The sequence below is a fragment of the Lipomyces chichibuensis genome, assembly GCF_038497645.1.
Source record: "Lipomyces chichibuensis strain CBS 12929 unplaced genomic scaffold V1513scaffold_15, whole genome shotgun sequence".
NCBI classification, from domain to species: Eukaryota; Fungi; Ascomycota; class Lipomycetes; order Lipomycetales; family Lipomycetaceae; genus Lipomyces; species Lipomyces chichibuensis.
The window spans coordinates 139,436-160,587 of NW_027117467.1; the positions used below are offsets into that span (position 1 = coordinate 139,436).

The 21,152-nt window shown below is 47.2% G+C and overlaps 7 protein-coding genes across 7 annotated transcripts; 4 read left to right on the forward strand and 3 right to left on the reverse strand.

Annotated features, from left to right (window-relative positions):
- Positions 1–1,464: 1,464 nt before the first annotated feature.
- Positions 1,465–4,851, forward strand: V1513DRAFT_464340 (SNF2 family N-terminal domain-containing protein). The gene is made up of 8 exons (XM_066899995.1): positions 1,465–1,990; positions 2,048–3,059; positions 3,117–3,200; positions 3,253–3,325; positions 3,395–3,573; positions 3,626–3,927; positions 3,977–4,114; positions 4,165–4,851. The coding sequence occupies exons 1-8, from the start codon at positions 1,620–1,622 to the stop codon at positions 4,724–4,726; spliced, it is 2,721 nt and encodes a 906-aa protein (XP_066753615.1). The 5' UTR covers positions 1,465–1,619; the 3' UTR covers positions 4,727–4,851.
- Positions 4,852–5,173: 322 nt separating this feature from the next.
- Positions 5,174–7,707, forward strand: V1513DRAFT_444587 (uncharacterized protein). Its single transcript, XM_066897984.1, has 2 exons — positions 5,174–7,046; positions 7,109–7,707. Exons 1-2 carry the CDS (start codon positions 5,469–5,471, stop codon positions 7,463–7,465), a joined length of 1,935 nt encoding a protein of 644 aa, XP_066753616.1. The 5' UTR covers positions 5,174–5,468; the 3' UTR covers positions 7,466–7,707.
- Positions 7,574–8,938, reverse strand: V1513DRAFT_484828 (uncharacterized protein). Its single transcript, XM_066900456.1, has 2 exons — positions 8,593–8,938; positions 7,574–8,515 (listed from the first exon to the last, which is right to left on the reverse strand). The coding sequence occupies exons 1-2, from the start codon at positions 8,739–8,741 to the stop codon at positions 7,927–7,929; spliced, it is 738 nt and encodes a 245-aa protein (XP_066753617.1). The 5' UTR covers positions 8,742–8,938; the 3' UTR covers positions 7,574–7,926.
- On the reverse strand, positions 8,939–12,042 carry V1513DRAFT_444591 (rab-GTPase-TBC domain-containing protein). Its single transcript, XM_066897985.1, has 3 exons — positions 11,544–12,042; positions 11,216–11,479; positions 8,939–11,163 (listed from the first exon to the last, which is right to left on the reverse strand). Exons 1-3 carry the CDS (start codon positions 11,805–11,807, stop codon positions 9,124–9,126), a joined length of 2,568 nt encoding a protein of 855 aa, XP_066753618.1. The 5' UTR covers positions 11,808–12,042; the 3' UTR covers positions 8,939–9,123.
- A 698-nt stretch (positions 12,043–12,740) lies between these two features.
- Positions 12,741–15,076, forward strand: V1513DRAFT_464344 (uncharacterized protein). The gene is made up of 4 exons (XM_066899996.1): positions 12,741–12,954; positions 13,009–13,296; positions 13,356–13,465; positions 13,525–15,076. The coding sequence occupies exons 1-4, from the start codon at positions 12,826–12,828 to the stop codon at positions 14,972–14,974; spliced, it is 1,977 nt and encodes a 658-aa protein (XP_066753619.1). The 5' UTR covers positions 12,741–12,825; the 3' UTR covers positions 14,975–15,076.
- A 1,630-nt stretch (positions 15,077–16,706) lies between these two features.
- Positions 16,707–18,758, reverse strand: V1513DRAFT_61783 (actin-domain-containing protein). Its single transcript, XM_066900566.1, has 4 exons — positions 18,021–18,758; positions 17,855–17,963; positions 17,688–17,795; positions 16,707–17,630 (listed from the first exon to the last, which is right to left on the reverse strand). The coding sequence occupies exons 1-4, from the start codon at positions 18,383–18,385 to the stop codon at positions 16,824–16,826; spliced, it is 1,389 nt and encodes a 462-aa protein (XP_066753620.1). The 5' UTR covers positions 18,386–18,758; the 3' UTR covers positions 16,707–16,823.
- V1513DRAFT_479189 (kinase-like domain-containing protein) lies at positions 18,325–21,143 on the forward strand. The gene is made up of 2 exons (XM_066900296.1): positions 18,325–18,938; positions 18,991–21,143. The coding sequence occupies exons 1-2, from the start codon at positions 18,663–18,665 to the stop codon at positions 20,947–20,949; spliced, it is 2,235 nt and encodes a 744-aa protein (XP_066753621.1). The 5' UTR covers positions 18,325–18,662; the 3' UTR covers positions 20,950–21,143.
- The last annotated feature ends 9 nt before the right edge of the window (positions 21,144–21,152 follow it).

Below are 21,152 nucleotides of genomic sequence, written 5' to 3' on the forward strand. Positions count from 1 at the left end.
CGAGTCGCCACGCCCCCACTGGGCCCTTGCTGCAATGTCACTTTTCTTGCAGTCACTTGCCTGCGTCTAAACTCGCACGCACCGCCTTCTTTGCATGCAGGATTATTGCTCTATTTGTGTCTACTCTGTCTACTGCGTCTGCTGCATCTGCTGTGTGCCTGCAGTAGCGCAGTCTCAGTTTCCTTTCTAAGCAGTTGTTCCCGCATGATTCAGGCAAATGCAATCTCACATGCAACCTCGGAGCCACTTCACGGTGCGACGCTGTCATTTTGCGCTGTAAAAATTAAACTCACGCACGGCCGAGCTGCTCATTCACTCTTAGAACGAGATCGGCGTTGTGGACAATGGACTGGCGTAACTCAGTTTCGTTCTTTTCTTCGTTCTTCGTTCTTTGCTATTATCATTTATATTATTATGCACGTAATATATTATATTGGATATAAAGTATGTGCACATGGAGGGCCTGGACCGAGCTAATTCTGGCTTGAGTTAGGTTGGTAGTTCGCCCACGAGTCTAAGCGGGCGTTCTAAAGAATACACAGATTGCCGTATCATATGCATGAGTGCGATAAGCGCCGCTCACTAAAACACATCAGGGTTAGCCGAACCCTGACGCGCCCTCTAACTAAACCTAGCACACAAGAACCGTCTCATCATCCGAGCGTCAGCTGGCTTGGTCTTGTGAGTGCAGAATGAATACCGACCAGAACGAAGTGGCTTCACATTGAAGCCGGCTGACTGCCTCGATTACGACGATTGACAATCGGGCGAGTGGCTGCTGTCATCTCTGCAATCCAGTTCCAGTTGGTTCTAATTCGGACGTGGCGAAGTGTACGACGACACAGATGCGACTCTCGACGACACAAAGCGACACAGATTGCTTGAGGGACAAGCCGTTTGTCTTCTAGCTTGGTTCTCAGCCAGCCTTCGACGATCACTACTGTCATGTTCTCCGCTTTCTCGGCAAGTTAACTGAGCACTTCTTCTGTACGTCGTCTTGCAGCTGTCACGCTTCCCCACTCCGCCCGCCGCCCTCTCCCCTGGGCCTTGGCGATCCAATGTAACTAATTATATCCATTCCACCCCTCCCGGTCGATCGAAGCTATTTATTGTCATTGCGGCTTGTTCCGAGAACATGTCAACCACTGTCGTACTGATCGACTTAGTTTCATAGTCTCACAAGTATATCCTCCTACTTCAAAATCACATGTAGAGGTTTGCCGCTTTGTAGAAGAATTGCGTTCTATAATCCCCACATTAGAGGCTTTTTTATCCGGTCGATTTATCCGCGGTTACAGTTAATTTCCAAAAGTCTGAATGGCGACGATTGTGCCCCGTTGAGAAACGATGAGACCAGACGGACTCATTTTGCAATCTAGACAAATTTTAACTACCGAGCTTGTACGTTAATTGCAGAAACCAATGTATTATTAAGTATAGTTATCCTTCAAATGAACACGACAATCGTGCGGCCTTTAATTCGCGTTGTCCAACCATCAAACCTTAATACTAGGCGCCTCCCACGCGTCTGCTTCTTTCTAACAAAACACAATCCCACGCGAAAAACACAATCCCACGCGACAAAGTACAAAAAGTACGGAACACACGAACCCCCCGACATGTACCGTCCATTCAAGCCCCCATCTTTCATAATCCGTCCGGACACACCGACATCATCATCATCGTCGCCGCTGCAATCTGCAGTCACTGGCGCAGCACTCGCGGGAACGAAGCGCAAGGCAGATGACACCAATGACGAATGCATGATAATTGAAAGCAGAACTCGGCTCGCCCCGAGGACTGCGCTTGACAGTCCGTGTTTTGTGCCGTCGGTGAAGCAAAATCGTGCTGCGACAGATACCGAGAAAAGTGTATATTTTACGGCGCTCTGGCGGAAGGTAACCATGAAGAAACATAAGACCTGGGATGGCGACGGGATCTTGATCCTGAAGGGCAATGTCTGCACATTGCATGACAGTTCCGGCAAAATGTACATTCATATTTTTTCTTACAACATCGTTGAGCCATTGAGCTGATGATATAATAGGTTCGGCAGAACTCGCTGTAAATTTACGACAATGTCGCCTGGCGAAACGGTTCGAATCGGGAATTACGAAGCAGAAGCTGATTCCCCATTATCTGAGAAAGAATTTCTGTCCGGTAGGATTTTCATTAACCCCGAAGCAGCCCACGCGCTCAAGGTCCAAGATGCTCACGACGATATCGAGACGCTTGCTCCGAAATTCAATACCAGTGCTTCCATATCGGCCGGATTCAAAGCGCCGTACGCAAAAAACGATGCTAAATTTTCTGCCGCCACGTTTTACGCAAAGTATAACAATAATACTAACAACACGGGCCCCATCCCACGCTACGACCCAGCAGCGCCGAAAGCGCTCGTCCTTCCGCGGCCCAGTAACGCTCATGGGGAAATAGTCGACGTAGTAGTCGACCCATACCTCGCCAAGTTTCTGCGTCCGCACCAACGCGACGGCGTCCAGTTCCTGTACGAATGCGTAATGGGCATGAAGGGCATTCCCGGCAACGGCGCATTGCTAGCCGACGAAATGGGGCTCGGCAAGACTTTGATGACGATTGCCCTAGTCTGGACTTTGCTTAAGCAGAATCCCGTGTGGGGGCAAGCTCCTGTTGCGAAGAAAGTCATGATCGTGTGTCCCGTTACGTTGATTGCGAATTGGAAACGCGAGTTCAGGAAGTGGCTTGGCCGCGAACGCGTCGCAGTGTTTGCTGTCGATGGAAAGGCAAAATTGAGGGATTTCACAAAGGGCAAGGTCTACCAGGTCATGCTTATCGGCTACGAGAAATTGCGGCTCCTGCAATCTGAGTTGAAAGACGTCACGTTCGATCTTGTCGTTTGCGACGAAGGGCATCGCATTAAAAGTGCGAACAACAAGTCTGCGCAGGCGTTGCGGAGCATGAAGACCCCCCGACGAGTGCTGCTGACTGGAACGCCGATTCAGAATGATTTGGGAGAGTTTTTTTCAATGATTGATTTTATTAATCCGGGTTTGTTCGACAGTTACAACGCATTCAAGAGGGTACGTATTTTCTGCTATGCAAATATCTGTGCAATAGTGCCGACCGACCGATGTTAGGAATTTGAGTTGCCCATTATTCGGTCCCGACAACCTGATGCGCGCAAGCAAGACATCGAGCTCGGTAAAGCTCGTTCTGAGGAGGTAGCGTCAACCGCCCAAGATCCCTGCTGCTTCTTCTGCTAACTGAAATTAGCTGTCGAAGCTCACAAAGACATTCGTGTTACGGCGCACGGCCGACATTCTAGCCAAATATCTCCCTGCAAAACGTATGCTCTTTCGATATGCCAATGACACATCGCTCGTAACTGACTGACTGACTGACTGACTGACGCTAGATGAATTTGTCGTGTTTTGCAAACCGACACGGTCGCAACTCGAAATATGCAAGGAGTTGCTGGAATCTAAGGTCATGAAATCGCTTATCAAAAGCGACGACATGTCGAACCATTTGCGAGCCATCACGGCACTGAAGAAAGTCTGCAACAGTCCAAAACTCCTCCTGAACGCCACAGACGTAAGCTTGTGTTCTTATTCTCTATCTTGTCCTATATTAATCAACAACCAAGGCCGACAACTTTGTCTCGACGATCAACCGTGTCAAAGCCAAATCCGCACGCAGCGGCAAGCTCATCTTTCTCGAAAGCTTCCTGCAACAACTTCACGACGAGACCGATGAGAAAATCGTACTCGTGTCGAGTTTCACGCAAACCCTGGATTTGCTGCAGGGACTGTTGGCGGGTTTGGCGCTGCCCTTTCTTAGGCTCGACGGTACTACCCCGATGAAGAAACGTCAGGAAATTGTCGACACCTTTAACGCCGCGGATCAAGCGCGCTCATTTGCGTTTTTGTTGTCTGCCAAGAGCGGCGGGTATGTTGTTCACGTTAGTCAGACCGTAAATTGATGCTAATTGGACAAGCGCGGGGATAAACTTGATTGGCGCGTCAAGGCTGATTCTGTTCGACACAGACTGGAACCCGTCTGTTGACCTACAAGCCATGGCGCGCATTCACCGCGACGGTCAGAAACGGCCTGTGTATATCTACCGTCTCCTGACGTACGTTGGCCCCCGTGTTCACCAGTCTGACTTTGCACTAATTTTCACAGGACCGGCTGCATTGACGAAAAAATTTTCCAACGGCAACTTACAAAAAAGGGATTGGCAGACAACCTTATGGACGGCAAAGCCGACTCATCCGAGAACTCATTCACAATGTCGGAGCTGCGGGACATTTTCACGATTCATGAGGAGACGCCGTGCCATACGCATGATTTGCTGGAATGCAATTGTGACGGAACGGGTGGCATGCACATCAAGCACGAAAGCACTGATGGTGAATCTGGCGCCGAGACAGAGGACGAGGAGGAGCGAGGCGGATGGATTTCGGCGACACAGATGTTGCAGGGCCAGTCCGTTCTACCGAAACGCATGCAAGCCAAAAATCGGCTGAAGGCATTACTCGAATTTACGCACATTAATCCGCGCGCGGTGATTGGGAAATACGACGATTTAGAGGACAAAGCTGACGTGTTGAACGACAAGATTCTCCAGAACGCTCTTGAGCTTGATCCGAAGATGGAGTGCGTGTCGTTTGTGTTTAGGAGGATGGTGGGTCTCGATGAGAATATTGAAGAGAATGAGATTGTTGAGGCTGAGGGTGACCAGTAGGTTAGATAAGTCGATACTGGGATTCCAATTATTGGTATGGATGGGTCGGCACTGTTAGATATCCAGGGAGGGTATAGATATTGTACATAGTGATAGACTGAAATGGACTTGCTTTGATCGAATTATTACTAGTCGTATAGGAATGTGCATCGGTTTATATTTGCAGTCCAAGAGATTAGACAAACATCGGATGAGTTAGTCATTTTCAGCATTATGATCTTCGTGCAGAAAATACTTTCGGTATCCAAGGCTCCGATGTCGATATCCTTGTGACGAATTGTATTGCAGACCGCGACCTGAAGACAAGTACGATGCCCTTTCGGACATATCAGCTTCAACAACGTCTTCTTGCCCATCGGGGTCTTCGACAAGAGCATGATGTAAACCTTATTTTTGCACGGACAACTTTTTAAACTAGCGTGGGGCGCAGCAGTTAACTAGCGCGAGGCTGTAACAGGGCTTCAAACTGAAAATTGGTCTCATCATCCTGATCACACCGGAACCAAGATTCTTTACGAACGATATAATATGTTTTAAACGAACCAGGGTCCTGTCAGTCACTTACGCAATTGAATTAGCTTTGCGGAACGTGATATGAGCATACGCACCACCACTTTAACAAGATCACCCACATTAATAAGATCACTTACCCCAGTTTCCACTATTCGATCCCTTTGGCTATCAAGTTCGCCAGAAGACAATAGCACGACACGTAGTCCAAGCAGAAAACAATCTAGAGACGATGCCGATCTCCGCTCTTAAGTTGCCGAAGAGTAAGTTGCCGCATGCCTTTACGTCAGGGCCGCAGCAAGACGACTATGAAGCGCTCTTGCCCACAGCAGAGACGTGCCCACATCCTGTGATCACGCCCAAGGAAGTCATGTCCGTCGCATTGAGACTGAAAGCCATTATCGACACAATTATCCCGATAGAGATCAAAGAGAGCAGGATCACAAGACCCGGCGGCGCGTCGGTTATCACTCACGATGTGTTGGAGTTAGCATTGGAGGCTGCGGAAGGCGACAAGAAGGCGTGTATCATATATGCCTTGTTAACGTGCAAACAGTGGTTCCGTCATCTCGAGTTAGAGGAACTCTACGATGCCGAACTCAACGCACGTAAGGCGACAGCGTGTGAAGTTATTGCTAAACGTCTGATCGAGAGTGAGTCGAACCAGGACTTTTTGTTCAAGCAGATGCTGTGCCGCCGATTTTCGATCATTGTCGAAAACGAGGTCACGAGCAATAGAAACGCTCTCGAATATGCGATTGATCTCCACGCGCTGACTGTCATCGGCTCGTCCGGGTTCCAAAAATGTATTACCTGGATCTGGCATGGCTGGATCATCCAGAGCCCAGACAATCCGACCGAGTTTACCTCGTACAAAGATGCTGCCGTTCCTGACTTTTGGACGCATTACGACCCAGATCGGATAAAGACGCCTTTATATCAGAATGCGCTGCAATTATTTTTTTCCATAGTTTACTTGGGATTATATACCGGCGCCGTCAACACAGCAAATCCGTCCCGAGGCTTTGACGCCGTTGAGGGCCTTTTATATGTGTTCACGCTCGGCTACATTTTCGACGAAGTGGCCAAGTTTTATCACATTGGTTTATACTATTTTAGTTTCTGGTCTGTCTTTAACGATACGCTCTATTCGATCGTGACGGTGTCCTTTGTTATCCGATTGGTAGCTCTCGCAAGCCCAGCCGGCAGCAATGCACGGGAGACATCTGACGTACTGGCTTACCGCATGCTCGCCTTCTGCGCGCCGTTAATGTGGAGCCGTCTCCTTCTATACCTTGATATGCAGAAATTCTTTGGTGCGATGCTCGTCGTATTGAAAGAGCTCATGAAAGAGAGTGTTGTATTCTTCGTCCTGTTGATCATCATCGTCATCGGATTTTTGCAAGCATTCATTGGCCTCGACACGGCAGACGGCGCAGCAGACGTCGGCGCAAAGTCTTTCGCGTACATGACTCGAACGGTCTTAGCATCCCCCGAATTCGAGGCATTCGAGGATTTTGCCCCACCTTTCGCCGCTATATTGAACTACGTCTTCACTTTCGTCGTTACAGTCCTACTCCTCAACATCCTTATTGCTTTGTTCAACTCAGCATACGAAAAAGTGTATGATAATGCCGTAGACGAGTTCTTGGCCTTGTTTGCGCAGAAAACGCTTCGGTTCGTGCGCGCGCCAGACGAAAACGTGTTTGTTCCGCCGCTGAATCTGATTGAGGTTTCTTGTCTGATATTGCCGTTCGAGTGGTGGATGCCGAGGCGGAGGTATGCGACGTTAAACGATGTTGTCTTGACTGTACGTTGTTATTTCTGCTTTTGCGCAATGTCGCAAGATTGAAGTCATCTAACTTGGATCAGATTGTGTATTCGCCAATCTTATTTGCGATTGCCTTTTACGAAGTGTATGTTGCCGGCAAGATCTTGCGCAACCGCGCAACAGGCGAGTCAGACGATGACATCAGAGAGGAATGGGAAGATCTCGAAAGGGAATTGGACCTTGAACATTGCGGATGGCTCGACCGCGTCAGAGCAATGGTGCCACATGTCGAGTCCGAGCCGGGCGTGTGGGAGATTAACGAGCTTCGGAAGCAAGTTTCCGAGTTGACGGAGATTGTCAAATTGTACCGTGACGAAGTCAAGCAAGAGTCGCGAAGTTCCGACGCTGGAGAGACGGAGACGTTGATTGATGGGCCGGTCGTCGACGAAAGAGTCTAGGTAAATGAGCCTCCTAAGTGAGTATGATATGTGAACGATTGTGATGGAATCTACGGTTAGGATTTGATTTTGAAAATTGGGACATAATTACACTCCTTGTGGGATATCGGTGATTGCGTTTGTTGTGACAACGCCGTAATATTAGCGAGCAGAATATAATGAGAATATGGTAATATGTATGCAAAACCAAACATCCAGAGCAATACTCATGGATAATATAGTACATCCACTTCTAGGAAAAACACAAGCAACAAAACATGATAATATACAAATTAGCTTATGTTACAGCGACATGCACCACGAACGACTACCGTTAAAGCAATATTCCCTAGCATTTTGCCAATATAGTAGCGAAACTAACCCACGACATACGCCAAACCAACCAAGCCAAGGTAGAATACATGATTGAGTATATATTTCATATCAACTGTCCTTCTATAACCCCAAATGATGATCAAGGATTAAATTTGCGGTTGTTGATTCGGCATGAATCCCGCTTGTTGCAACTTGTATTGTTGCTGCTGCTGCAGCAACTGCTGTTGGTAGAATCGTTGCTGTTGCTGTTGAAACTGTGCACCCGTGGGCTGCTGTTGCTGCGGCTGTTGCTGCGGTTGAAAATGTTGTTGTTGAAGCTGCTGTAATTGTTGCTGCTGCTGTTGGAATTGTTGTAATTGTTGCTGCTGCAATTGGTGCTGCTGAAGTTGCTGTTGCTGCTGTAACTTCTGCTGCTGCTGCAATTGGTGCTGCAACTGCAACTGATACTGCTGTTGCTGCAAGCCCGGCACTTGCTGCGGCGGGATAAGCGTCTGTGAAACCTGCGGCGAATTCTGCAGTTGCTGCTGTTGCTGCTGCTGCTGGAGCGGCTGCATCGATTGCAGTGCAGTCACTGCGTCCCGGAATAACTCTTGCAACTTCTTATAAGGCTCGACCAGAGTCGCAACATCAGGCGGTGGTATTAAAATTTGTGGATACTGAGGCGCATGAGTGATCTTCCCTCTATCCGCGACACCGGCCAAATAAGCAAGATTACATTGTAATCGCTTCATGCAACTACAATCAGAGCATCATTAACACCCCCATCTACAACCATATACAAAAGTCATCGCAAGAATTCTAACAAAACTTACTGAATAAATGTAACATCTTGCCGCGCTTTCTCAAGATCGCCTTCCGACGCCTTCTGGATCTGTATCGACTCGCGAAATAGCTCAGCGTTGATCTCGAGCACCAACGTCACTCGCCTCCGGTCCAGTTCGAGCTTCATCATGTCTGACATTTTCGCGCTGCTGAATTCAGTGGACTTGAATCTATATAGCACCTAAAAACCATTCGTATGGCACGGTGGGCGAGGCGCAATCAAGCGGTTTGGTTAATTATCGAGTCTGTGAGTGGAGTGGTTGCTGTGTTGAAAGAGGAATCTGTAAGGACAACTTGACATAAATGCAGCTGCATGTTGCGGATAAGGCGGAAATTGCAGCGTACCTGCAACGTTCGCATTCGGCGTCGTCATAAACTCGTAGTAATTTCAGCTTCCTAACTAATACTATTTACTATGAACAAGATCAAAAAGAATATCTACCACCCAACAATAATAATACAAATATGCGTCCAAAATAAATACAGGTCATACACAACCTACTCATACGACTATCCGCGTTTCATCGCGTCCAACCAAACTTCCCAATTTTTGGCCATGCACTAGCCTGTCCATCACCAATGCTTCCTTGTGCCGATTGCACATTTGACGGTGCAGTAGTATACCGTGTAACAAGCACTCTCGAACTCGTTCCACCCGTCACACTGCGCTTTAGATGTTCAAACTTATTTTTCGATTCCTCGAGTTCTTGCCTAGCGACGGCCTCACTTGTTTTCGAAGTAGCTAGTTCCATGCGTAACGCATCGCACGAGTCGCAATTGTATACCGCTACTGGAGATGACGGTGGCTGGAGCGAACTGGATGTGGGCGAAGATGGCACATTCAGAGCCGCGGCGACTTCGTCAGGAACAAACAGCGAACTACTTCTCTTATTGAACGTCGGTCCATGAAGCTGATTCTGACGACCAAGCCGCAATTCTCTAAGGCCGTGTGATGTCGGCGCTGCCGTACTACTGACTACTGGACTGCTGTTCGGATCGTAATACTCATAGTCAGACGAAAGATCCTCTCTTGGGCCTTGCCGCTGTCTCACTTCATTCAATGTCCGCTCCAGCTTGCTCTTTTCGCGTTGAATATCTTGATACCTGCTCTTAACCTCGAATAGCTGGTCTTTCAAGTCCCGAACTTCAACGCACTTGCAGTCCAGGTCTCTTTTCAAGAACGCGTTTCGCTCTTTCTCCATCAACATTTCGGCTTGTGACATCTCGAGTTGCTTAATCAGGTCCTTGAAGGTCATTAAACGTTGGGATATATCAGCCTGGTGTCTGAACTTTTCCTTCATATCCGCGATACTCTTCGCCACGTCCGGATTCTCGTTATCTTCTGGTAGGTTTGACAAAAAGACCTGAAATGTGCTGCGCTCTTCCTCTCTGGCTCTTCTTTCCACCTCAAGTTCTTCTACAGTGGACACATGCTGTTTCTGAAGCATACTCAGAGCCATTACAAGATCCTCGATCTGGTTATGCAACTCGATGTTCTGCTTATGATCTGATTGGCGCAAAAACTGGCAACCGTCATCCAACTCGAGCGAGTTGATGGTAGACGTCAGCGACGCTCTGGATCCTGTTCTTCTCAATGTACGACCAGGCGTGCTGTTGGTAGGTGTCATATGAGCGGGAGAATTGGACCCAACATTCGCCCATATGCGACCCAGAAATCGAGTTGCAGCTGCATGCAGCTCGGAAGTTTGCAGGCTCATCGTTTTTGTAGGGGAATCTGAAGTATGCAGTACGGTATCGGCTGTGGCTGCCCGTCTTGACTTGTACAACTTCTCAAGATCTTCTAGGACGTCTCGGGTGGCTACTGTCGTGAGAGACATGGCATCTGAGATAAGCGCGTCCGCATTCCCTTCGTATATCTGCCACAATGAACGCCCGAGGAGCAATTGAAGTACCTCGTCCTCCTCTTTCAACGCCAAGATTCGCTCTTCATTGGCCTGCATGACCGCAACGGCTACACGCATTAATGTCTCCAACGCTCCTTCGGCGAATATAACGTCATAGATCCGGAGCAGTATGTTCAGTGGACAAGTGACTGCGAAGAAGGAAAGGAACCACTGAGTGGCGTAGATCGACTGCACCCCGAGATTCTCAATATGCTCATCGACCGCGGGAACGAACTTTCGCAGGAGTTGCGTGAACTGGAATATTCGTAGATGGAGTCCGCCCATGTCCGCCGTAAACATCGTCCGTAAATCATATTCTTCCATTAACCGTACGAGTACGCAGAACGCCGAGCGCTCATCCATATGCATCAACAAGGGACCAACTAAAAATGCGAGCCCTTGGCAATATCCGACCTGCATGTCGTACAAACTGAATGCACGAAGGACTTGACCGAGCATTGTTTGTCCTCGACCGCCTCGCTCCCTGAACATCTCAACCTCAGGAAAGGTACGATGTAGATCTCGACCAATCACTTTGTCGTACGGTGAAGGTTCGGCAATGAGCGCGTTGAACAAAGACTCTAATGTTGGATCGCTCGCACCCGCCATACTTTGCCACACCAGACCACGCAATGGAGGTGGCACGCCTCCTTTGATCTGCATTACCATTAGAATATAAACTGCCATTCAAATTCGAAATCCACGATACCTTCTTGGACAGTAAGTTTGGAAGCTTCGCAGCTGTACGAGGATAGTCTGCAACAAGAGCTGCCCAAAATTCCAGGTCTGTCAGCTGTGGAGCATTAGGAACCATAGATATCCTTAAAGTATTTTGCTCTTCAGCGATCTTTCGTAACTTGTCTACCGACAAAGGACGGGGTCTCCGTGGTAGAGCGCTGGACGTTAATGCTTTAGGGTCCCGCTCAAATCTCGCATTTTCTCGTTCCAACCGGGCCAACAAATACGCAGTATTCTTTAAATTATCACATGTTAATCATTATAATAATTCTTTTCAATTCGAAAACAGTGAAAAATACCTCGTCACTAGCAACTTCTCGTGACTCCTCGCACTCTGTCCGCTCCAATTGGTTCCAGTCAACAGTCTCATACTCATCGTAATCCTCTCCTCGTGACTCGTCGATAGGAAGTTCAGACGGCTCAAGCGATGTTCCTATCGACGAGTGTGCCGTAGAAGGAGCCATATCTGACAGTATTTCCGGAACGAAACTCGCGACGGATGATGTATCGGACAATGATGGAGTGACAAGAGTGTCGTGACCGTTACCTTCCAGTGATCCCATTGCAACGTAGTAGTACTAGATATGCATAAATCCAGTGTCGATGACTCTAAGGAGTTTGTAAACACCAATGAGTGAATGTGTACACGCGGCAAACAAGGAGCAGAGTAAAAGGAATGACTGCACAAAAAAATCCTCGGGCAAAATGAAACAAACAAACAAAAAGAGCGACCGCAAGGTAAAAAATGTAGAGATCTTGAAAAGTGAAGCAATGCCCGGGGTTCCGGGGAAAAGTGGCAGCTGGTTGAAATCCAAGGAGTCACGACTAAGGGGATGCAGCGTGCATTAGCGTGTCGCGGGCGAGTTCATAGCCCATTAATTATTGCGGTTAAGGCTAGATACGCGAAACATCGTGGCGCTTAGCGCATAAACGCGTAGCCAAGTTACGTTAGCGCGTCACTCTTTTTACTACAGCACACTCGCATCAATCTTAATAGAACCCGTATCATCCTGATCCCGGAATATGTGTATACGTTTAGTAAACTGAATTTTCTTTTACCATTTGCTACTTCACTGGATTGCAATAGGTCTCTGTATTGTGGGTCAGTGTCATTGCCGAGCTTGAGGGGTGAAGGGATAAGTTCGGTCAAGGGATAAGTTCGGGCCCTTGATCTTGTGCACACTTGGACGCGATCGGCAGAATGATCATACACATAGCCTTGTCGATTCGTAGATGGTTATCGACATAATAAACAATCTATAACCGGCTCGACAGTCAATATGGCGAGTATCTACACTGTGATTTACGCGTAAATTTTGTGGGTGCATTTTCGATAGAGCTGCGGCGCCAAAATTTTGTCTGAAAAGAATCTCACGCGCTGCGACGGCATCTCTGTTTACTCTCCAAGTGCGGCTGATGTTGCCGCAGCAACCTTTACAGCCACACCATAACACCAGAGATTAACGAACTCTATTAAATCTCCCATCCTCCATGTCGTGGCATGTTGTTCTGACGGTTTACCTCTATAGAGTCAAATTTTTCTACTTACGGTCGTTCGTTTTATTATAGTTCTTACAAGACATGGTGGTGTCGAAGGAATTGGCCGCCTTTGACGATCGAATAGCTTCATTCAGAGCGCATCGTGTTGGAAATGGAGCGAAACGGGGAGGAGTCAAAGCATGGCCGCATACTCGACCAAGCGTGACACAGGTATTTTACCATTATCTTATGTTTTTAATCTGATAGACTAATCTGCGGTTCTAGATGGCCAAAGCAGGATTCATATACAATCCGTCGCCTCAGTCACCAGATAATGTTACATGTTTCCTCTGCGACAAGAGCCTCGACGGATGGAACAAAGGTGACGACCCTAAAATAGAGCATCTCGATCACTCACCACTGTGTGCATGGGCAATTATACAAGGATCAGACTGGAAAGATGATGAGTATCATGATCCGGAGAGTAGCGACATGTTGAGAGCTAGATTCGAGACTTTTGGTACTTGGTGGCCTCATGACGGAAAGCGAGGATGGATTCCTACTAGCAGTAACGTGAGTTGAGCTCGAGCATGAAATTCTGATAAAGCAGGGGTTAATTGACTTACGGCTAGATGAGTAGAGCCGGATTCTTCTACAACCCTGGGAGATCGGGCGATGATTTCGCTGCGTGCATGTATTGTGGTGTAGTGTTGGATGGCTGGGAGCCCAAAGATGATCCTACGTATGAAGCAATTTGATATCTATTTACCTGGTAGAACTGTCCGCTAACTATGCGATTAGTGAGGAGCACAGGCGACGCGGTCCTGATTGTTACTTCTTTACGCGAATACATAGAGGTTCATCCAAAGGCAAAAGGAACTCCAAGGCGCGACAGTCAACATCAGCAGTTTCTAAAAAGACAAATCCCCGGAAACGGCTGAGTTCTGGAATGGCTGTGGACGAAGAAGTCGATGTTGAAGAGCCTAAACCTAAGCGGAGAGCGAATAAGCGAAACAGCAAAGCTAGTCGATCGTCTACTGCAGAAGATACCTCCCGAGACGTTGACGAGTCGAACGCCAGTCAGACTTCACAACAACGCCGGCTTTCGGCACGATTGGCAACTTCCCGAGAAATCACTTTAAGTAGTGTGCATACAGACTCCATAGCAGAGGGCGAACAAGAACCAGAGATCGCTGTGAAGAGAACAAGAGGCCCAAGGCCAATGAAGACGAAGACAGCGAAGACAAAGCAGCCACTACAGAGTGCCAGTCCTAGAGTCGAAATTGTACCTCCCGTACCACCATTGCCGCAGATTGTGGTCAAGAACGGTTCTGCAGCGTCATCCGGATCAAACAACAGCTCAGGCCATTTGGAGGATCTGATTGCAAACTATTCTGAAAGCTATGAAGAAGCGCTAGAACCAGCGACCGCGAATGTGAAGCCAAGCGATGTTAGTGAGTTTGCGCTACCTCCCTCCACGCCTGGGACTGAAATGGATCCTGATCAAGCCCCGCGATCACTTGCAAGACCGGCTTCGAGTAAAGCAACACCGAAGACACACATGGCGGCCAGCCCTGTAGTTCTAGCGAGTTCACAAAAAACGGCTCGCATGGTAAACCATATTTCAACTACGGTCGCCCGAAACAGTCCAGCACAGAGTGTGAGAGAACCGTTGAATATTTTTATGCAAGACGGGAGCCCGATTGGGGAAGGTAGAACATCCGGAAAAGATACTCCGGTCCGTGGTACGCGATCCAGGAACGAAGATACAAATGTCATTAGCATTGCGCAGACCAGTCCTAATAAGGAATCCAGTACGTCTAATCTCATTGACGGACAGCTGCCTCCGATCGGTGCCTGCCCCATTGGGAGAGGTGCGGTGGCTTCGAGTCCAAGAGAAAAATTTGCATCTAGAGCAGACAATCTAAATAGTTCTCCGCGAATACTTACGGATAGTCCGCACAATGGCAATGTCGCTTTAATTTCTAGAGATGTTCCATGTAATAAGCTGCAGTGGTTGCGCAAGAGTTTGTCACGATATGTAGATGAACACTCTGATGCTAATCCGTCGGTTGTAGGTGAAGCAGACCTCATTTCAGATATGGACCTGGGCATGACAGTTGAGGAGTGTATTAGACGATTGGCTGAGGTTGGTGAGCGAACACTACTGACGAAGTGCGATAAATTGGTAGAGTTTCTAGAGCGCGAAAGCGAGAGAGCAATCAAACTGCTAGAGTCGTCTTGTAGCTGACTCACGTTGCGGAAAATTGAGTGTTTATCGTGTTAATCATATCTTGTATTATGAGGATCTATGAGCGTTGTTATAAATAAAGAACTTTGTCTTTGGTCTCAATGGAGAATTGCTAAGTTACGCGAACGCTAGATCTTCGATTAACGGCCGTCGTTGGGTGGTGATTGCGAGTTGGATAAACCTTAATCGATATCTACTTAGAGATTGTCGTGCCTCGAACGGTAATTACGGAGCTTCATTCTTTGTATGGCAGCGGACAATCAACGTAGTGGTTAAGGACAGGAATGCCGCTCCACAATATCCGTCAAATTCAAATATAGGCAGTACACTGTATTCCGTGCTGTTGAAACTTTAATGGTGAGGTCTTCGGATCTACCGATGCGTCGGGCGTGTTTCAGGGGTGTTCGCGCTGGTCCGGGCGCCATTTTTGCTCGCAAAGCCCCATCACGGTTCCTTAGATTAAAGCCTATTTTTCGTAATGTCCCCAACTTGAGACATCGACGAGATTCAACATTATCATGTTTACGATACTAGCCAGATAGGATATTGTCTAACATTGCAGTTACGAGTATCCCAGTTATGCAGCGGACTGCTAGTGAATCGTTAGGACAGACGACTTACCCGTCGTCGTTAACAGTGCCGGAAATGAGTCCAACATGCCTCTAAAACGGCATACGCGACATGTGTTTTGATGAGGCACAGAGGGACGAATACCCGGAGGATAACAATAATTTGGACCCGAAGCCTGGTCAAAGTCGATGGTTAATGTGGCATCGTTGGAGTCAGAGTCCTAGCCCAAGCAAGGCAAGGGACGACCAAGTCCCGACCCTCGAAAATCTGCCGATGTACTGGTTTGGAAACAAGTGTCGGTCATACCACGTTTCGTGTCGACCAAACTCGGTCGTCAAAACTCTCGACGTTTCTGCAAGACGTGCAGAAGGTGTCATCCTCTAGCTCCCACTGGCATCTATGCAAGAAACATTTCAATCCCGATGAGCCAGAAACAGACAACGAGAGAATGGTGCGAGAGGAAATTCACGAGGCTTCAGAGTTCGTCAGAAAACAACGAATCGGCATGGCCATCGCAAAAAGTCTAAGGGCCACTTGCTTGCCAGTGCCACCGTCTTGTCTGGAATGGTATGATCTTGTTTCAAAGTGCTTGCAACTGGAAAATGGTGTTGATTTTGTGTTTCATGCAAATACGCGTACATTTAAGATTGAGGACATCGATGACAATCCAAATATGGATCTTTTGTTCCAGAACAATAAAACTGTAATGCCGGCCCGTGCATTGTATCATTCACAATCCTAACGTCAGTGGGCCGAATGGGTGTCGATTGCAGGCACCGCCAAAATATCGATATTGACGATATTGAGAGGTACTTGAAAATAATTTGAAGGATTGGGGAGGATGTAGCAATCCAGAACTACGCCGCAAGGTAACTAGCATGGTGTCTATGCTTGTAGGAAATGTGCTAAGATCTAGTTAGGAGTTGTTAACTTAAGGACACGTTCGATCTCTATTAGTGACAACTTCAAATTTATTCTCACACCGACGACACAAAGTCGATTATTAAAGGCGAGATCCGAAACTCAGATGGACCAGTTAAAATAGATGAACATCAGGTCAAGCAATTCCGACGAAGATACAAGCATAGCCGACTACGCACTCCAAGTCGGTCTCGAAATAAAATGAGGGGTACAAAGGAGACAGAGGATAGAGATTAATAATACCGTGTCGACGGCGAAATATCTGTGTATGGATCGTCGCAGAAACATTTCGTCATATATTAATTATATGGTACACAAACTCATCAGGACATAATATACATAAAAACATAAGTACACACTATGCATATTTCGTTGGTACTGTCCAGTCGAAAATATTATCTGCGTAAATTTCGTCTTGTAAAAACTTGTCCCTCTCCACCTCCCCTAATATACGAAAGCTGCTACTAGTTGTATGACTAATGCCGCTTGCAGTTTCCACCCGAATCCGTCTGATCGCCCTTTGCCCTGCCCCTCCACCTCCTCCATTGAGTAGATAATCTCTTTCTCGCGAGATATATAAGCTCGCTCCGCTCCATGCTCCCAGACTTGTTATACCTTTGATCCGAGATCTATCGCCTATAGTCCATGGTCGGAAATTCTTCTGTAGCTCTATGCTGTGACCGCTATTGGCATCATATACTAGACAATTCCGCACCTCCTCCAGTATTCTTAACTTTAGTCCTGGAATATTGCTACACCCTCCAACAAAAACTATTCGAGAGAGCATACTGGCTCGAGTGTCAACACCAAGTCCAGATAGACAAGATACTATAAGGTCAGGAATAGGGAAACAATCGATATCGTCGGCGTTGTCCGCTGCGCGCTGTATGAAACACTGAACTAGCGGGCTATATCGTGTTTCTGAGCTGGGAACATAATATGTGTTTCCGGATAGTGTGATCGCAAAGGCTTGTTGAGAAGTTGATGATGTTATCTCGTCAATACGAGTGCAATACATGGCTCGAGCAATGAATTCCTCCACTTCATCGAATGACGGTAAAACGTCAGTGAATCCTTTCAAGGCCCCGCTAACTAAGTCATGCAATTGCTCTCCCGCGCGTAATGTTGATTTCACGGCGAATAGGAGAGGCTTGTAATCGTAAATCTGCTTCAGTTAGCTAATACAATCCTTAAACAAGTCACATACTTAGCCACAACATACCGGAGTAACGGTTGTCTCATGCCATCCTATATCAACCACAAGTGCCGTTCGAGCTCCAGCTGCTAGCATTGAACACACCGGGGACAGCATATAAGTAACAGAAATTGACTGCGATCATGTCAGCCAAACCTTCCTAGAAATTCGCAATTTAATTGCTGGTAATATACCTGGAAGTAATTAAACAAGACAAAAGCAATGGCTTTCTTAAGCTGCAGCGTCATCATTGGGTTTTCCAGGATCACCACCTTCCGGCTCTTCCCATCTAAAAGAAGATATCTACTCCACCGGATTAACAAGGACCCAGAACAATAAGCAACTTATTCTGAGACTCACTTGTAATACACATCCCTCAGTATTGCTTGAAGTATGTCATGGAAATCCTCCATTTCTGTATTTCTCATATCCACGTCCCAAAGCACATGTGTCTTGATTCTTCCTCTAGGATCAGGACCGATAGGTAGCTCGCAGACGGGCCGTTCCAAGCCGGCTATTCCAGCTCTAATACCGCGTGCTCCAATATCGAGAATAACCGGAGGATCAGTGTACTGTTGCCGCGTAGAAGGTGACAGTAGAGGCGAGGATGCGAAGGACGCCAATGCACCTGGCGTGCTCGGGGAGGACGAGGACAGCTGCCGTCGTAACATGGCGATGTCGCGCATAAGCTCACTGGTCCCCGCATCACCAGACGAACTCGCCATGCCGCTATATATGATATTTTCTTTTTACCGTGAATGCATTGCTGCGGTTAGAGAAAATTGAGCAGATTGGTTGTCGATTATTGAATTGAACTTTCGTTTAGCATGCAACAACGCAAACTGTGAAGAGCGTTATAAATGTTAACTACGCTTGAACAGCTCCAACTTTGCCTCCTGAGGCTGCACATTGCGTCCCGGCACCCCCTTCACACAGCTCCATATCAACCACTAAACAAAAGGCCACACTCACACGGCCTTCTAGATCTTGCCACGTCTGACCATGGAAGATCCAGACTTTGCCACACAGCCGTCCACTGTTCCGCAACAGTCGGGGCAGCACGGTTCTTCAAATCAGGAAGACGAGAATATACTATGCACGCTCGTGTGTTTGACGGGGAATATCAAGAACGTAGTGTTACGCATGGACGAAACTTCAATTGGGTTCGATGGCAAGTCAGTCACGAAGAAAGAATGGATATTTGGCCGGAATTCGCGTTGCGATGTGCATATGGGAGAAATTAAAAGAGTCTCGAATAACCATTTCAGAATATGGACCGTAAGTCGATCCCTAATGTTGAACATCATATACTTGCTGACTATATTTGTAGCGGGATCCTCCTCCAAATACCAATGAACCACCAATTGTTTTAATTGAGGACGTTTCTACAAACGGCACATTTCTCAACCAATCACGGTTACCTCGTAAGCGATCGTGCATTCTCTCACAGGGTGACGAGATTGGCTTAGGTATGGGAGTCCCACAAGACGAGATCCGCTTTTTGATCAATTTCGGACCGGCTTTTCTACGCGGCAGACAACAGCAAGTGAAAGAAAATACACTAGAAACTGGTGTATACGGAAGATACGACATGCGTGATACAATTGGAAAGGGTGCATTTGCGACGGTACGAAAGGCGGTTGATCGTGCGACTGGAGAAGTGTTTGCTGTGAAAGTGATTCCGCGGAGACGTATCATGGCTGGTTTAGCTGTTAAACGAGAGGTTGATATTTTGATGCGCCTGGATCATCCGCATATTGTCAAATTGAAAGAGTTGTTCGAAGACAGATCAAATGTGTATCTTGTGATGGAGTACGTCGCCGGCGGTGATCTCATGGACTATATCACAAAGTATGGTCCAATGGACGACAATATGGCAAAGATTGTTGTGAAGCAAGTATTGCAGGCCGTCGTGTATGTGCATTCAGCAGGAATTTCACATCGAGATATCAAGCCAGACAATATTCTCCTCGTGTCAGAAGATGACTGTGACGGGAAATCAATACAAATCAAGGTCTCTGATTTTGGACTGGCAAAGATTTCAGAATCAGGGACATTTTTGAAAACCTTTTGCGGTACGTTGGCTTATCTGGCACCGGAAGTCATTCAAGCTAGAGACTCCTCCCGAGCTCATGCTGAGCGGACGTCGACATACTACTCAAATAAGGTTGACATGTGGAGTATAGGATGTATGGTGTATGTTCTATTAACGGGCTATCTACCGTTCAATGGGAGTACGCAAGAGCAATTATGTAACCAGATTATAGCCGGTGAGTATTCTCAGCAGCCACTTGATGATGCAAAAGTGTCTGTAGATGCGAATGCGTTTATCAGAGCGCTGCTAGAAGTCAATCCAAAGAAAAGACTTACAGCCAAGGCAGCACTGCTTTTGAGGTGGCTACGTGAGGGTCCACAGTCCGATGCATCAAGCCCCATACATGAAGATAGTGATGAGTTTGTGGAAAGCAAACTGGACGATGAAGACGACGTACATGACGGTGCAATGGAAGGAGTGGAGAAAGTTGCCCTCGGGCATCCCTCTGACATTGACAGTTCCGAACTACAAAAACGGACTGCCAAGCTGGAGATATCTGGAGGTCGTTCGGGTTCAGGACATGCGCGAACGTCATTAATCGGACCGGATGGCGAAGGCGACAACGAGAACAAATTAAAAGTCGACGGTATTGGTCAGCTGCCAATTACCAGTGGCGTACGATACTACCCTGGCGAAAACGACTTGCGTTCATCCTCCATAGGCGAGCTACCACCGAAAACTTGGCTCATGCTAGAAACCATGAAGGACAGTATTCCGTACAAAGACATCATGATTTTTCGCGAACAGGCCTGGTTCGGTCGGGCGAGGAAATGTGACATTCAGCTGACCGACAGTCGGACATCCAAGTTCCACTGCTATTTACGACGAAAGCGAAATAGCCACGGAGGTGGCGATGCTGAACATAAGCGCGATCTCGATACCATTTATCTGAACGACTTCTCGACGAACGGGTGTTTTGTGAATAACCAGAGAGTAGGGTCAGGTATGCAAGCTACGTTGAAGAATGGCGACGAAATTGCTATGTTTAAAGAGCGGAATGAGAAACTGGCGTTTAAAGTACAATTGATTAGGCCAGAGGAGTTTTGCGATGTGGAGAGGACTGACGGTGTAGTGGAGATTGTACCGACTCCGGTGCAGAAGAATGAGCTGGTGGGATCGAAGCCGAAGAAGCATCCCAGAGGTCATGACGATGCAGATTTGATATTGCGTAAAAAGAGGAGTCTACAAGTTTAGACAAATAAAATGCATGAGTTATTTATGAGGGGTTGTTGAGACTTTAGTGGTATCAATTGGTTATGAGCATGGATTTGTAAATCTGTATTTGGGGCGTTTATTATGATAACGTATTTTTTTAAGATTCCGTTTATTGGATAACTTATTGTATTGGGTTGCAAGTAAATGCATTATAATATAAGTAATGAATGTAATTGCTGCCC

What these genes read in the sequence shown, in the direction of transcription:
- V1513DRAFT_464340 (XM_066899995.1), top strand. Translation starts at nt 1,620, where the DNA reads ATGTACCGTCCATTCAAGCCCCCATCTTTCATAATCCGTCCGGACACA. An exon ending in CAAATATCTCCCTGCAAAAC is followed by an intron (nt 3,326 to 3,394) that starts GTATGCTCTTTC and finishes GACTGACGCTAG; the next exon opens with ATGAATTTGTCGTGTTTTGC. An exon ending in TATATCTACCGTCTCCTGAC is followed by an intron (nt 4,115 to 4,164) that starts GTACGTTGGCCC and finishes TAATTTTCACAG; the next exon opens with GACCGGCTGCATTGACGAAA.
- V1513DRAFT_444587 (XM_066897984.1), top strand. Translation starts at nt 5,469, where the DNA reads ATGCCGATCTCCGCTCTTAAGTTGCCGAAGAGTAAGTTGCCGCATGCC. An exon ending in TAAACGATGTTGTCTTGACT is followed by an intron (nt 7,047 to 7,108) that starts GTACGTTGTTAT and finishes AACTTGGATCAG; the next exon opens with ATTGTGTATTCGCCAATCTT.
- V1513DRAFT_484828 (XM_066900456.1), bottom strand. Translation starts at nt 8,741, where the DNA reads ATGTCAGACATGATGAAGCTCGAACTGGACCGGAGGCGAGTGACGTTG. An exon ending in CAAGATGTTACATTTATTCA is followed by an intron (nt 8,516 to 8,592) that starts GTAAGTTTTGTT and finishes CTCTGATTGTAG; the next exon opens with TTGCATGAAGCGATTACAAT.
- V1513DRAFT_444591 (XM_066897985.1), bottom strand. Translation starts at nt 11,807, where the DNA reads ATGGGATCACTGGAAGGTAACGGTCACGACACTCTTGTCACTCCATCA. An exon ending in GAGAAGTTGCTAGTGACGAG is followed by an intron (nt 11,480 to 11,543) that starts GTATTTTTCACT and finishes GATAATTTAAAG; the next exon opens with AATACTGCGTATTTGTTGGC. An exon ending in CAAACTTACTGTCCAAGAAG is followed by an intron (nt 11,164 to 11,215) that starts GTATCGTGGATT and finishes ATGGTAATGCAG; the next exon opens with ATCAAAGGAGGCGTGCCACC.
- V1513DRAFT_464344 (XM_066899996.1), top strand. Translation starts at nt 12,826, where the DNA reads ATGGTGGTGTCGAAGGAATTGGCCGCCTTTGACGATCGAATAGCTTCA. An exon ending in GGATTCCTACTAGCAGTAAC is followed by an intron (nt 13,297 to 13,355) that starts GTGAGTTGAGCT and finishes ACTTACGGCTAG; the next exon opens with ATGAGTAGAGCCGGATTCTT. An exon ending in GAGCCCAAAGATGATCCTAC is followed by an intron (nt 13,466 to 13,524) that starts GTATGAAGCAAT and finishes CTATGCGATTAG; the next exon opens with TGAGGAGCACAGGCGACGCG.
- V1513DRAFT_61783 (XM_066900566.1), bottom strand. Translation starts at nt 18,385, where the DNA reads ATGGCGAGTTCGTCTGGTGATGCGGGGACCAGTGAGCTTATGCGCGAC. An exon ending in TCTTGTTTAATTACTTCCAG is followed by an intron (nt 17,796 to 17,854) that starts GTATATTACCAG and finishes ACATGATCGCAG; the next exon opens with TCAATTTCTGTTACTTATAT. An exon ending in ATGAGACAACCGTTACTCCG is followed by an intron (nt 17,631 to 17,687) that starts GTATGTTGTGGC and finishes TAACTGAAGCAG; the next exon opens with ATTTACGATTACAAGCCTCT.
- V1513DRAFT_479189 (XM_066900296.1), top strand. Translation starts at nt 18,663, where the DNA reads ATGGAAGATCCAGACTTTGCCACACAGCCGTCCACTGTTCCGCAACAG. An exon ending in ACCATTTCAGAATATGGACC is followed by an intron (nt 18,939 to 18,990) that starts GTAAGTCGATCC and finishes CTATATTTGTAG; the next exon opens with CGGGATCCTCCTCCAAATAC.